Source organism: Durio zibethinus, chromosome 21 (assembly GCF_047325235.1).
Source record: "Durio zibethinus cultivar Kanyao isolate XHJ-2024 chromosome 21, ASM4732523v1, whole genome shotgun sequence".
Lineage (NCBI taxonomy): Eukaryota > Viridiplantae > Streptophyta > Magnoliopsida > Malvales > Malvaceae > Durio > Durio zibethinus.
In genome coordinates, this window is record NC_143182.1 from 6916736 (window position 1) to 6933353 (window position 16618).

Sequence of the window (16618 nt, forward strand, 5' to 3'; positions counted from 1 at the left end):
AATTTATTATACCTAAAATATTATGTTTTCCTAATATGCATGGAGACATTCTGTTATAAAATAATTTTATGCATAAATATTTACCATTTTCTGTTTTCCCTGATTATCTTACTTTTACTATTGATAAAAAATCAATAGATGTTTCTCTTTTATCCAAGCATAATCATGTTTGTGATAATGGTTTTCATCCAGAAATAACACATATTTCTGAACGTAAAGCTATTAATGAAAAACATTGGCTTTATAAGATTTTACAAGAAAACTTCAGTGAAGACCCATTAAAGCTTTGAAAGTGAAGTCCCAGATACTGTGAACTTACTCTTCATTCTTCAAAAGAGATGATTAGAGTAAAGCCCATGATCTATACTAAACAGGATATAAATGAATTTGAAACACAAATTTCAGAATTGTCCGATAAAGGTCTGATAGAACCCAACTACCAGTCCATATTCAAGTTCAGCATTTTTGGTAAGAAATCATTCTGAGATTAAATGAGGTAAACCCCATATGGTTATTAATTACAAGAAATTAAACCAAAATCTTATTTTTTATGGCAATTTTATCCCTCGTAAAGATGTTTTAATTAATTTAGCAAAAAATGCTAAATATTTTTCTAAATTTGATTGCAAATTAGGTTTTTGGCAAATCATGCTAAATGATATTTCTAAACCTTTAACTGCTTTTAGTGCACCAGCAGACCATTACCAATAGATTGTTATGTTTTTTGGTCTATGCAACGCCCCTAAAACTTTTCAACATTGGATGGATAGTATTTTTAGCAAACATAAATAATTTTGTTGTGTTTATATTGATGATATTTTAGTTTTTTCAAATACTTTAGATGAGCACAGAAAACACCTGAATCTTATTGCTCAAGAATTTATTCTACATGATATTATTTTGAGTCTTAAAAACGTTGAACTCGAAAAAACAAAAATTGAATTTCTTGGTCTTAATCTATCTGCAAATGGACTAATGTTGCAGGATCACATAGTATCAAAGATCAAGGAGTTTCTAAAACAACTAGATAATGTTAAACAGCTACAACAACTGTTAGGTATACTCAATTATGGCAGATAATTTTTTCAAAATTTTTCCAAAAAAGAAAGCTATCTTTTGCGTAAATTACGAAAAGATAATGATTTTCTTTGGACACCCAATGATTCTGATATTATCAAATAGATCAAATCAATTTAACCACTATATGTAAAGTCTATCTACCTAAACAAGGTGATTTACTTATTTTAAAGACAGATGCCAGTGATGAACATTGGGGATGTGTCTTAAAAGCTAAAAATCTACATAAAAAAGATGAACTGATTTGTGGCTATAATTTTGGTAAATTCAAACAAAATTAAAATAAATTATATTATATTTGAAAAAAAAAATTATTAGCCATAAAAAATGATGTATAGCGTTTTCACATCTATTTAGCCTCGGAGATCTTTATTATCAGAACATATAACCAAACAGTAAAAAATTTTCTCCAAAATAAAAAGCTTTCTGATAATCTCAGGCGAATTAAATAGTATAACTTTCTTTATCAGTATCATTTTCAGGTAGAGTTCATCAACGAAGATAAAAACCTCCTTACAGACTATCTGAGTCGATCACAAAGATCAAAAAAAAAAACTAGTCCATGATACAGATGGATGAAAGACAATCAAGAAGAAGACAGGTAAAAAACTTTCTTCCTCTTCTTCTTCTACTATTTCTTCTCCAATCTCTGATCTCTACAAATCCTAACCCAAGATTTTACTTTTATACTAACCCTAACCAAGGATTATATCTCTACTAACAACCATTTACAGACCTCCTTTCATGAGATTTCAACCAGAAATTTCATAATTTCCTCAAGATCCAAACGAATGGACTCCTATGAGTTATTCACAAATAGTCTTTTCAGTAGAACAACTGCTTGAAAGAACAAAACTCTCTAACCCAGAGATTAAAGATTTTTATAACCCTGAACTTGAACTATAAGTCTACAAATTGTTAAACAATGTTTGAAAATCTCATCTCTCTGAAAACAAATCTAGCTTTCAAAAAGGGATGATCAAATTAGCTGAATTCTTAGTCAACTAGGCTAAAAAATTTCGTAATTTTAAAGAAATAGCTTTCCAAAGTCTTCTATCAACAAATATGCTAAAACAGCAAGATTTTGATTTCTTTGCTTTGGAAGAAAATTAGTATAATCTTCAAGAAATAAACAATTTCTTGAATCTATGTGAATATTTTTAAAAAGAAAATTATGTCTCCTCTAAGCTAAACAAGCTTAAGAGAATTCTTCTTTTTGAAAAAGCTACAGTATTTTTAACCAAAGAATTATTTCAGCAAATTAATTTTTCTATTTTACAATCAATAGAAAACCTATTGATAGAAATTTTTTTTGATTATTATACTTCTACATATATGTATAATACTTCTTTTAACGAATATATACCTAAAATCAAATTTTGACTTGATCATGAAACATTTTATGTAAAAGCATTGAATTTGGTTTAGTCAGACAAATTACTATACAAAATATTTCTTTTCACCTTTTAAAAGATTTTTCAGCTTTTATAAAACATTACTTTATTGAATGTGTAAAATGGTCAAAACATTTTTACTATATTCATTTTACCATATATAGTCTTTTAGGTACCTTTCACAGAGAAAGATTTTACTAACCTTATCAAATATGGGAATTTGATACAGTTGCCGGTGGATATTTTCTTTAACCCCTTAATATACTTGATCCACCAATAGATTATATCGAATTCTCAGATAATTTAAACAAAATCATCACTAAATATATCAATCCAAACAATTACCATTTCCAAACAGGAACTGATCTTATGGACAAAGCAAAATTCTTTCTCCATCTAGCCACAAAATCAGACTATCCAAAAATAGTTTGCTGGACAGATGACAAACGTATTTTTGTTATCAGATTTCTTAAACCACATGATAATCTTGATATACAAAATGCTCCAGATGCAATTGAGCTACTGAAAAAATTATCAAACATCGAAGATCTAGATCATCCGACAGAATTATTATATCAGTATCAAGAAGGATGGCAAATGTGAAACAAATCACATTCTGGATCTCCTCAATATCTCCAGTCCCTTAACGCACTTGATGAAGAATTTCATAACTTAAACAATGCTATGAAAGGATAAAATTATACATATTCTAATCTAGGATAAACCAAAATAAACAACTGACACTAAAAGACAAACTACATTCAACGCCAACGATAAGCAAACAGAAAACACTGTAGCAGTCACTGTAACGATAGATAAAATATCATTGTAGCAGTCATTGTAGCAAAAAAAGACAGAGACCTACTACGAAAGATACTGTAACAAGTTATTATAGCGATACTGTAGATAAAATTTTACTGTACACTTAACGGTAACTGTAGAAAATTACTATTCATAGGTTAAAATTTTTCTATTTAAAGCCTCATTGTATCTAAGCTCGGAGAGGCCAATTCCTTTCAAATTTTCTTTCCTTGCTCACTTCATCTCTTCACCTTTCTCTCTCTCTCTTGTTTACCGTCCTCCACTTGTAAATATATATATATATATAGCTTTGTAATCCTTTATACATAAATCCTTTTCGCTCTCGATTCCTCATAATCTTGCCATTGTTTTCCTTTTTTTCCAAAACACGTTTTCATAGGAATTTTTATTCTATTCCTGAATATTTTTCCTAAGGATATCGACAGTGGAAGCTAAATAACTACTTTCTTGATTCCAACTATATTGGACTAGTAGCACGAACTCTTTATGGTCAAACCACATTTTTTATAGGCAAAAAGGTTTAGGATCATGCTTCAATGTCACTTCTTTAAACTTAATCAAGATGGGGCAGTGATCTAAGTATATTTTGACCAGATGTTTAATACAAGCCTCAAGGGAGTTAAGGTACCATGAGGTGTTTGCGAAAGCCATGTCAATGCGTTATTGAATTAGGTCTCTGATCCCTCTATGATTTAACCATGTAAATCTTGGTCCCACAAATCTAAGGTCAGTAAGTTTAATATTATTTAGGCACTTATGCAAGGCCCTAGACCTTGCCTATGACACAGGTGTTCCTCCTCTCTTATCCTTATTCCTAATAACATCATTGAAATCTCCTACCACTAGCCATGGGTAATCATGCTAAGTAGCAACAGTTTGTAAATTTTATCACAACAGTTTATGTTTATGAAACCTAGGGCTAGCATAGATAGCTGAAAGTAATCAATTAAATTGAAGGTTTTTACCCATACAATCGCATAAATATCTTGCTTTGTTGCACATAGGGCTGTAAACGAGCCGAGCCGAGCCGAGTAGTGAGAGGCTCGAGCTCGAGCTCGACTCACAACTCGGGGCTCGATACTCGGCTCGAGCTCGATCGAGTTTTATTTTTCAAGCTCGAGCTCGATTCGTGATCGAATTCGAGCTACTCGAGCTCGCTCGATTAAGCTCGATTAATATGTAAAAATAAGCTCGATTCGTATACTCGACAAAAATTCGATTATTCATGCTCGAACTCGAACTCGAACTCGGACTCGAAATATTTTATTAATTAAAATAATAAAAATATATTTAAATATAAAAGCTCGATTAGGCTCGCGAGCTACTCGAGTCAGATATAATAATACTCGAATTCGGCTCGATCGATAAATCGAGCTACTCGAGCTCGAGCTCGACTCGACAATAATCAAACCGAATTCGAGTTTTTTTCGAATCGAACCCGAGTAGCTTGCGAGTACTAATGTATCATTTACACCCCTAGTTGCACATACTTCACTTATGTCGACTAGGTCTGATTGCTAAAGGAGCCAAGTTCCTCCCTTGAATCCAATTATGACAATATTTGTCCAGGTATTGAAGGGTAGCCTATCAATGATTGAACAAACATCATCCTTTCGTATGCGTGTCACTGTGATGACCATGATATCTAACCCATACATTCCCACAAGTTCTCTAGCCGTACGGACAAATTTAGGGTGTCTCACTTCCTTACAATTTTTTTATTTTTTACTTTTTTTTCCCTTCTCTCACATTATTGTATTTCTTTTTCTTTTTTCCCATATTAGTGAAAGTGTATACAAATTGATTATTGCCCTAATTCAAACTGACCTTTAGAGTTGACTATCTGGACATTATAATAAAGTTAAATACTATCTTTTCTTATCAAAATATTATGATGGAAGAAAAATGATTTTTTTAATTTCCTAACCCTATTAAAATGAAAATAAAATTCATGAGTAAACTATGTTATTAGTCTTTAACTTTTTTGTAATGTTCAATTTTTATTTATCCGTAATCTTTTGAATTTATTTCAAATAAATTCAATTGTAGTGATGAAATTTGAAATAAATTCAAAGAAATTGAATTTTTAAAAATTTTATTAAATGTTAACATGCAGACAAAAAAATATAATAATAGCTAGTAGAGGTGTAATCAATTGAGTTCGAGTTAATACAGTATTGAGTTTGAACTCAAGCTCAATTCGAAATTTGAAGCTCGAAACTTAGTTCAAATTTGATCTAATTTTATTTTTTTTAGTTCGAGTTCGACTCGAAATAAAAATCGAGTTATTCGAACTCGTTAGATTAGATTCAATTAACATGTAAAAATAAATTTTTATATTCGACTAAAATTTGATTAGTTATATTTGAGCTTGAGCTTAAATTCGATATATTTTATTAATTAAAATAATAAAAATATATTTAAATATAAAAATTCGATTAAATTCGTGAATTACTCGAATCATGTATAAAAATATTTAAATTTAATTCGATCGATGAGTTAAACTATTCAAATTTAAACTCGATTCGATAATAATCAAATCAAATTTAAATTTTATTTGAATTAAATTTAAATAATTTATAAATATTAATATATTATTTACGCTTTTAACCACCGGCATAACGACTATCTTGTGGTCTAAGTTTTTAATTCAAGGTTCGCTGAGTCTTGTGGCTTGTATATAAATAACTGATATAAAATGCCGGCGAAGCTGGTTCACAAAATTTGAGGTGGAACAATTAATGCTAATATCTTCTCAAAATTCATTTACTACTGATTGGAAATAGATGGAGATGTATCACAAAATTTCCAAAAGCTTTTTTCGACGAAATAAATATATATCAGTGTTCAGCTATTGCCGACAAAAAAAACTACTTTCGAAGCAAAATTGAAGAGAAATAGTAACCAAACTCCTATTGTTCCAGCACCAGTTGAACGATTCCCCAACCTGGATGGTTCAAGAAGTGGCCAGCCCAAACTTTACTACAGCTTTGTTTGCCGGTGCCAATGTTCTGAGACCCAGTTTCTTTAGGCTACCAAAGCATATCCACAAAGCTACACCCCCATCAAAATACAACTCACATTTGAGAGGGAAAAAAAAAAGACAAATTAAGATGTCACGTTTGAAATTTAAGGCACCATATTCTATTAATTTTAATTGATGTTGAGAGACTCACTCAGTTATCTTGGAATTGCATTTCTAAGGATTACAGACAGAAAAAGGGTCCACGACCTTTTCCACCCCAAGCAGATTCCAATCAGGGCATTGATTACTTATTTATTATTTAGTGTCTGTCTATACCAATTCATGCCATCGATTTAGACCCCACAAATGTAACGTTTGATTAGCTGTCTCCTTTAATTGTTCCACTCACAAATAAATTCTCAATATTAAACAGAAAATCCTTAGGAAAAAGAAAAATGAAGATCCTTAAATACCTAAATCAATACTTCCTGCCAAAGTAAGTAACTACGTGAACTTAAAATTCAGTGAAGTTGGTTAATATATTTTTATTTAAGAGATATTCTTCGTAAGATATATAATTTAAATTTCAACCCATTTCTTATACTCTCATTCCAATCACTTTTATAAATTTAAATAATTATCTTAATTCCTTTTTTTCAGTAGTTAAAGATGTTTTTAAGCCAAAAAAAAATTAAGCCAAAGAATCAGGTGTAAATTCAATAATTAGGAATTGTTAGAACTTGGGTACTTTCATCTTCTTCTTTTTTTTTTTCTGTGCTTTTTCATTGTATTATATATTGGATTGAAATTGAGCTTCAAATTGTGTTTAAAAAAAAAATTTGAACTTCAAAGTTGCAGGATAAACTTAAGCTAGAACGGCCTACCAGCTTTATGCCGCAATAAATGCCTGGGAAAGCTATCATATCATCGACACACACGTGTGGTGTATTAATTGGTGATGCTGATAGCAAAGGCCTGTGGGCCTACGCCTACATGTGGTAGCGGAAAGCAAAGCTTGAAAATTTTGGACTTTTAGATTGAGAAGAAGCCCAAAAACCATTAAGAGCAGTCCCCACCCTTCCCCTGTAATTATTGGGTTCGGCCTTTGCTTTCCATGCCCATCAACCATTTCATGCATCGACATTCGATCTTTGTGAGAATATTCAAAAAATTAAAATTTTGAATGCAATAAATTAAAAAATATATACTTGTAAAATTGCTTAAGAAGGAAATTAGATCTAAGTAAAACCTAAAAATAATCTGTCTGTCTTAAAAAAAGCCAAACCATTAACCATCTTCTTTAAAAGCTTAGCTGCTAGCACCGATTCAAATATGGGAAATTAAAGCCATCCAAAAACAACCCAACATTTTCTTTCAAGAGATTGACTTTGTTCTCGAACACACGTGACTGTGGGTACTCATTGATGGATGTCCTGAGTGGCCCCTGGCCCCATGGTTAAGGGCAGTAATATTAGCAGAAACTGGGCCACTGTTCCTACCCTGATTGGGCCCAAACTTGCACTTTCTTAGCTCCTCCATGAGGAGTTGTGGTTTCTGCCCCTTTCTTAACGAGTTTAATCTGCCTGGCCCATTTTGGTAAGCAAAAGGTGAGACAGGATATCCTGCAGAGCCAAACTCTATATCAATTTGATTACTACTTTCTTGTTGCGATTCTCTTGAGATCAGAATCACCCATCACCTTTTAATAAATCGATTTTATCCACTCATAAGAGTTTCAACCGTCAATAGAGGTGTTGGCCTTTTCTCATTTTTCTGACCCAGAGAATAAAAATTGAATTGGCAAGCATTGCCACAAATTTCAGCATTCTATCTTTTATCGAAGCCTTAATTGTGCTGCTTCCCGTAACTTGGACTTATAAACAAGAATGGAAACAATCCTTCATGAACAATATTATGACTCCATGTTCAAGGAAATTTGGTCAAAATTCTTTTGTTGATTATTTATGGTAACATAACTTTAGGGCTTTGTCCCATGGACAGACCACATTAAATATTATGAACGCAAAAAAGAAAAATGCATGCATTCGAATATATATGCTTATATACAAATCAAACTTGTTTTCATGCTACATGTTTATTAGTTTATACATAAAAATGCAACCTGAACATGCAAAGCAATATTGGTTTTAAAAATTAAATATGATGATTTATTATTTTTTAACATACTTTTTTTATTGATTATATTATTTGGAGAATGTAATTTGTAGAGAGAAAAATAGTGAAAAATTTCATATTATCCAACAAAAAATGAAAGTTTTTAGGGGTTGCCGTCTGATGCAAACAAAGCTTTTCAGTGTTGCTGTTGGAATGAGCTTTTGCATGAATATCTAAAAAGTGAATGCGACATTTGAATTTGTCAGTCTTGGGTAGAATACATTGCATTTCAAGCAATTTCTTTCCCTTTCCCATAACCTCCATATCAAAACCCGGCCTTGTCATTTCGAGCCATATAAATATATGCATATAGCTATATATTGAAAAGTAGTTATTCTTTGCTCTTTGATAGCTTCATCTCATTAAAAATAGATTATTGTTAAAGTACTTGTCAAATAATTCACCTTTTCAATTTAAGTTGATAAAAAGAGAATAATTTAATCATTCAAATATTTACTAAAAGTAGCATCTAAGATGTGAACATGCCATCGTTTCATTGTTATAAGTGCAAGCACAATCTCCCTTTTTTGTAGAAAAGATTCACATGATTTTTAATTTGGATCTGTTCTAATTTGAGGTTACATTAATAAAATGCAATGATATTAAAAAAAAAAAAAGCATAAGATTAATTTCCGGCATAGAAGGTATAGGAGCAACAAGATTCTTCAAATTCCACCTTCATCATCTGCTTCTTTTAAAATGATTAAAGTTGAACTTTAAACTGAAATAATTTATTTGTTTAATTTAAAACATGATTTTAAATTACATAAGTATATATATATATATGTATCAAGTTTATAAATTTTTAATATCATTCATTATTTCGGTTCTTTTCAAGAATTTTTTGGTTTCGTGCTTAATTTGACTAATTTTTTTTAATCCCAATGAACATAACCACCGGCCAGTATAAGAAATAAAATAACAGTATCTCTGGTCAATAATGATTGAATTATTATCCAGCATCAAATTTTTAAAAAAAATGTGAAATGATCATTGGTTTATAATTAATAATGATTCTGATTCTTTGTAGGGAAACCAAGTGTCAAAATTTTACACATGAAATCTTAGTACTCAACTTTAAATCTTCTTAATTTGGAGAAGATGACCTCTATCGTTCTAACTTATAAGCAGCCATTGATTGACCAATGGGAGAGATCAGAGATATAATATTGTAAGAGGTTTTTGGAAGGATTTAATTAATAACATTATATGTATATTGACATTATATATTTAATTACTGTAATGAAGACATAATTAGAGCTACGGTTAATAGTATAGTGAATATAATAAAAATAAATAATTGTTAGTATTAAAATAAAAATTAAGAAGAAAAAAAAAATGGAATTGGGAAGGGAAGGGAAGTGGGAAGCCCTTCAGCGGCGCACATGGGATAGGGTTTGAGACAAAGGCGACACAAAACCATAAGGAAACAAGTTCACATGGCCACTTTGTGGGTCCCCCTAAAATTTTCCCCTACCAATGAATCTCATCACATGCCCCTTCTTACACTTGGGTCCCACTTTCTCAGCCAACCGTCGAGATTAAAAAACAATAATAATCAAAATAAAACCACTAACCTTATTCTATTTGGAACTTTTCCTCCTTCGTTTCAACCATGAAATCATAGCAAGCATAGATGCTACTTAGATATTAGCAGTAGGAATATGTTAAGGATAATATTTATTTTTTCTTTTGAATTTGATAAAAATAGCATATTAAGTAAAAGAAATATTTTAAAAACATTAAAAAATAATATAGTAAGTAATTTCAACGAGCATTTATAACATAACGGTGTGTACATATTATGGTCTTAAAAGGAGATTATCAAAACTAACTTCAATTAATTAACGACAAAAAGGATTCCCCTAATAATAATAATAATGATGGAAAAGGTCGAAAAGGTGATTCTGATAGAAAAAGGTGATGCTGATGATTCAAAAAGATGGAACTTTTCTTATTATCTAGAGAGATAAAAACAATTACATATATGGGTTACTATAACTTTTACTTCTTTTCTTGGACTAATCAAGATTTTTATTTTTGTTTTTTTAAGTTGGAAGGCATACTTACCATCATCTTAGGGTTTAAGATTTGAGACACGTTAAAAAGTAACAATGTAATGCACTAATGTTAACATATTATATTTTCTTAAATACTAGTATAATATTCATTCAGCTTCTTTCACGTGTATTAAGAATATTGAAGATTTGACTTTTATGTATGAATATTATAAAGACAAGTTTTTTTTTTTATTATAGTATTACTTTATCATTCTTTTTGTTATAAAAAGTAAAAATTTTTGAAAAATCAATTTCAAGTATAAAAAATTAAGAGTATTATAAAAAATGAATTATTTGGAAAAAAGTTTTCAAAAATGAAGAAAAAAAAAACTTTGTTTTAGAACATTTAAAAAAAAAAGATAAAGAAAATGAAACGAAGGCATATATATTTACATAAGCTTGGCGTTTTGATTATTTTTGAAGTAGAAGACATATATGATAAAAGAACTGAAGAATATAATTACTGTTTATAATTTAATTATTAGAACAAATTTTAATTACTATATACTTTAACGTCTTGGTGTTTTGATTAAAATCACAAAACATTTTTATCCATTTTTGCGTTTTCATGACTATTGTCTCGGTAATTATGGTAAGATAACAACTGTAGTCTGTAGTTCCAATTGCTGATTGATCAAACTGAAAAAAAAAAAATCCTACTGTCGTTCAAACTTTCCATATGCTACTCTCTACAATGGTGGGGGTGAGATTTATTCAATGGGATCGTGGCTTCCATGTGTACATGCAATTTGAGATATATATATATATATATATGGACCAACACCAGCTGACATTACAGATGGAAATGAACCAAAGAATCCTTCTTGTGCATGCCATAGCAACGTCCAGTTATCGTGGCCTGTCAAATTGTTGCTCGTGTTTTCTCCTCTTGCGCCGGCATTTCCTTATGGAAGGCAGTCTACTTAAAGCCACAGCCCCAACATATGCTTTTCTTGCCAGCTTTCTAAGCACTAATTATTTTGCTATATCTGTACTATATGTAGGATATCAAATGGTGTTGTATTTGGAGTGTAACATTTGAAAAACCTCATAAATTATACGCATGAAAACTCGGTTGAGACTGGGGAACACAAGATATTTACTTTTTCTAAAATAAAACCAAAAAATTATGTGTATAAAACATATATTATATTGCATTTATGCATTTGTATAAGTTATACTAATCAATTATCTTTGACATTTATTTATCTTCAACTTACAATATTGTAAGGCGAATACGGTCCAAATAATAAATGCTCAAGTTTCCTTTAAGTCCCAATTCTATTATAATCCCCCATGCCTCGTTAATTCATTTGATTTTCGAATGAATTTCTTTAAATAAAAAGATAAATCCGAGATTAATAGTTATTAATTTGTAAGTTGAACATACATCTATAAATTTAATGATAACCAATTTTGCTTTTTCTTATTACTCTTTTATATGTAAAATTCAATTATATAGGCATTAATGAAGTAGAAGATCATTATATAAAAAAGAAAAAGGAAAACGAAATTGTTTGTTCCTATTCTTCATGAAAACTAATGAATAAGATTACATTAATGAGCAAGAGGAAGAAGTAGATCATGATATATAATAATGGCAAGCTTTCTTAATTAGTAATTAGTACTCTTATAATTGAGTTATTAGTTGAATGAATTTTTCTTTATTTTAGTAAAGCTTTTACTCACTTATTATATGTATAGATGGGAGAATCTTTTTCTACTTATGATTGAAAAACTACTCTCATCCCTCAATTCTCAATTAAGGGAATTATTGTTTAAAAGAATTGGAAAATTGAATAAGGGGAGGGCGGGCCAAACCCTGGTTAAAATGGGGAGAGCAACCAACGAGGGTTGTCTACTATCTCTTTCTTTCTCTCTCCACACACAAGTAACACAATCATAGGATGCTAACCTCAACTTGTCGTCACCTGTCCCAACAAGATAGGATAATCCAGATCACAGGTTCTGCCACGTGTCCACAATCAGTTTATCAAAAGTATAAATCGACAGTGCAGCTGTCCGTATATTAGTATCCTCCAAAGCCCCAACAGTCTCCTCTTCCGCCAACGTCGCTATTATTCTTACTAGTACTCTCCATAATCTCAAACCCACTTTTTTTATTACAAACTTCGTTTTTCTTCACTTTTAGCTCAAAGCACCAAACCCAACTCAAAAACCACGAAGCCAAAGCTACAACAAAAGCAATTAGAAAGAGAGAGAGCGAGAGGAAAGCTATGGAAGTCGGGCTAAAGATGGGGATGAAAGGAGGAGGATTAAATCATGTTGGAGGTTGCGAGAAGGCAAAAATGGGGTTTGCAGAGACTGAGCTAAGGCTAGGGTTACCTGGAGGAGGAGGATCAGGTGAAGGTGAGGTCGTGAGGAAGAGAGGCTTCTCCGAGACTGTTGATTTGAAGCTCAACCTTTCCTCGAAAGAAAGCTCTGGGATGGATGCAAACGATGAGAAGGTGAAAGTTTTGCACAAGGAGAAGAATCTTCTCCCTTGTGCTACTGATCCTGCTAAGCCTCCTGCCAAGTACGTTGCATCCTTGTTTTTTTTAAAAAAGAAAAAAATCTTGTTTGGGTTTTTTCATTTATTACTTTATTTTCTTGGGAAATATGTTAGTGCATAATTATGGGATGATTAGGGTTATTAGTTACTTAAAGTTAAGCATATTTTACATGAGAGAAGGGAGACAGAGTAGTTTCCACAATTACCCTTTTGATGTCAATTATGTTAGTTACGAAGGACTTTGGATCTTTGAAATATATATATATATATATATATATCATTGTGAAGCTTAGACAAATTTATATCTATGTTTTCTTTTATTTTTATTTTTTTCATTTCGAATGAGATACATATATATAGAAGAAAAAAGAAAGAGAGATGTAGTTTAAAATGATTCTTATCTATTGAATTCCCTGGGAATAGTAATATTTTTTAAGAACAATTAATAGGGAATTATACCATACATCCCTCTTTCTACTATAGGCTCTCCTTTTTTTTTTTTTTTTCTTTTATCTTTTTGAGGAATAGGCTCTCCTAATTGTCAACTAGCTAGTACTACATGCAAAATTAGTATAAAGAAAACTATTTTTTATGATTTTTTCTTTTTTATATATTTTCCAAACTTGTATATGTTGAAAGCTTGCTAAATTAATTAGTCCCAATTTGTAAATTAAATACGCAACTGACATAAATAACAATTGTAATGGATTACAGCTCCATTATTGACAGAATGGAATACAAAAAAATTAAGATACATAAACTCAAAACCAAAGTTTAATTACTTTAATTTAAAAGTATACATATAGAGAAATTCAGAACTTAAATATATTGATTCATATGATCACACTTAAAAATTAACATCTAACAGGTTTAAAATTTAAATGTTAATATCTATAATATTTTTCTTTATCTTCAAACCGTAATCTCTTTTATACAAAAAATACACATATAACAATAAAGTAAGGTGTATAATAAGATTTCATCAACCCATGTAGATTTATCTTTGTTAATAACTCATCAAAGAATATATATTGTAGAATTAAATCTTCCCCCAATATTTTAAATCGATTTGCTTATTTTCACTTGTTTCTAACCTTATAATCTGATTTGATGATGAAATTCTTCTTAGCGCTGGAAATGTAAAATTGAATAATCAAAATTCATGTAATATATGATTTTAGAGCTCAAGTTGTGGGTTGGCCACCAGTCCGGTCATTCCGAAAGAACGTGTTAGCCACCCGAAAGGGTAGCAGCGAGGAGAGTAGTGAGAAGGCCGCCTTTGTGAAGGTGAGCATGGACGGTGCACCTTACCTTCGCAAAGTGGACTTGAGGATGTACAATAGTTACCAGGATCTCTCTGATGCTTTAGCCAAAATGTTCGGTTCTTTCACCATTGGTACGTATATATTGAACAACATTCCATCGTAGTGACTTTTTTTTCTTTTTAATTATGATTGCATTTGACATTTTCTAATTGACATAGTAGTATTAATTGTTGTTGAATAATGAAGGAAATTGTGGATCCCAAGGAATGAAGGATTTCATGAATGAGAGCAAGCTTATGGATCTCCTTAATGACTCTGACTATGTTCCTACCTATGAGGACAAGGATGGTGACTGGATGCTTGTTGGTGATGTCCCTTGGGAGTATGTACTTGTTCATCTCCGCCTACATCTCATCCCTATTAGTCTTTGGACTAATTTGGAGCTTTTAAATTAATTGGAGAAAAAGATCTTAAGAACTTCCACAAAATTTACATATATAAATGAAACAAAACTAATTCTTCAATATATAGATAAAAAAGGATCAAAATCTTTTAATATACATGTTTTTTTTCTTGAATCAGGATGTTTGTTGAATCATGCAAGAGGTTGCGCATAATGAAAGGAACCGAGGCAATTGGACTTGGTTAGTATATATATATATTCCCATGCAAGTTAGAAGAAGAAAATCTACTTTCAACCCTTTTGCTAATTTTATTTAATTATTAATTAAGCACCTTCCTCAAAGTGTATATATATATTAAGGAAATCAACTTCTTCATTATTAATTATTTTTCATCTATTAATTAAATATTTTGACTAAAAAATGATAATGTATTTCAGCACCAAGAGCCATGGAGAAATGCAAGAACAGAAGCTGAAGGATGTAGCCGTTAATAGCGCAGCCTGCTCCTTTGATCTTTGTAGTCGCTGCAGATGTCAAAAACAAATGATCGATAAAAGCAAAGCGAGCAGATGGATTGAGCAGGTTGACTTTATTATTATTATTATTATTTGGGTGTTTTTGTGTTAAGAACAGTTGATATATAAATAAAGTTAATATGTGAGATATAAAGTACCAGTACTACTTCATCAGTATTTGTTATGGACAAAACGAATAATGAATATTACTGTATGTCGTCGGAAGAACTTGGCCTGTCGTCTTTTGCTTGTCTCTAATTTGCTACTATCAATTATGGCTTGCTTACTTGAAAAAACACTTCTCACTATAAATAATATGTATCTATTTGTACTTATAATTATTTGTTGTGTTTCATTTTTTGTTCCTTCAATTATTATTATTATTATTATGTACACTGAGAGTAGTAAAATTTCGTAATGGGAAGGGAACAAGATCATGTGGGCATTTATTCACGCCCATTTGTTTAGGTCAGCTGATCTGTGTTTGTGTTTTTATTTCATTTTTAAATGAAAAAGATTGTTGTCTGTCCAATGCAAGAAGTAGAATAGGACGTTTATTCTTTAGTTGAATGGTTGAAATAAGAAAAGGGAAATCAAGTTAATAAATGGGAAAGCACAGGGAAGGGGAAAAAACAGTTGCCTGTCCGAGTGTGAACGAAGCAATGGGCATGCAGACAGGGAGATGGTTTTGACCTGTGACTGTGAGTCAGGGCTTAATGGGTGGGGAAGTGGTCCCTGCTGTTGGCGGCACTGGCACGAATGGTTGGAATTTGGCGAAAGTCGTGGCAATTGCTGCCCTGGCCCTGCCTGTAGTAATAATAAATTTTTTTAATTATTATTACCAACTGGCCTGTCTTTGTCTCTGATAGTATCTTGGATCTGAAACCTTTGCTCAATTCCATGCATTTCTATGGGAGAAGAAAAAGGGTAGGTGCCACATAAAAAATATTTTAAATTTTAAATAAATAATTAATAGTGATAACTCCATCATTATCATTTATCCATATTTTTTTGTTGTCTCACAATATTAGATTGGATATAGGTGATTTGAAACTTAATAATTAATAATGGACGTAAAAGTGATGGGTTTATTTCCAAATTTACATTTAGTGAAGTAAAAAAAATAAAAAATTTTGGATTTATTTCTAATAATTCTTTTTTTTTTTTGGGGGAGATTTTAGCGAGGGCCAGACACAAGAATCACTCAAATTTTGAGTCTTTTACTAATAAAAATACTCCATTTTTTAAGACTTCAGTCCCACCTAAATCCGCCCTAGTCATCTTTTACTTCAACCAAAAAAAAAAAAAACTTTTCTCCTGATGGAGCACATCCACAAAATTCAATTTCAATGTATAATCCACACAGACCGACAGGAGGCCCATTATAAAAAGCCGAACAAGCACAATATTCCCGGGAACATTTTCATTT

General features: G+C 31.1%; 1 protein-coding gene across 1 annotated transcript; it reads left to right on the plus strand.

The window, feature by feature from the left end:
- The first annotated feature begins 12522 nt into the window (after positions 1-12522).
- On the plus strand, positions 12523-15530 carry LOC111305249 (auxin-induced protein AUX28-like). Its single transcript, XM_022902598.2, has 5 exons — positions 12523-13029; positions 14187-14401; positions 14517-14652; positions 14853-14914; positions 15112-15530. The coding sequence occupies exons 1-5, from the start codon at positions 12731-12733 to the stop codon at positions 15147-15149; spliced, it is 750 nt and encodes a 249-aa protein (XP_022758333.2). The 5' UTR covers positions 12523-12730; the 3' UTR covers positions 15150-15530.
- The last annotated feature ends 1088 nt before the right edge of the window (positions 15531-16618 follow it).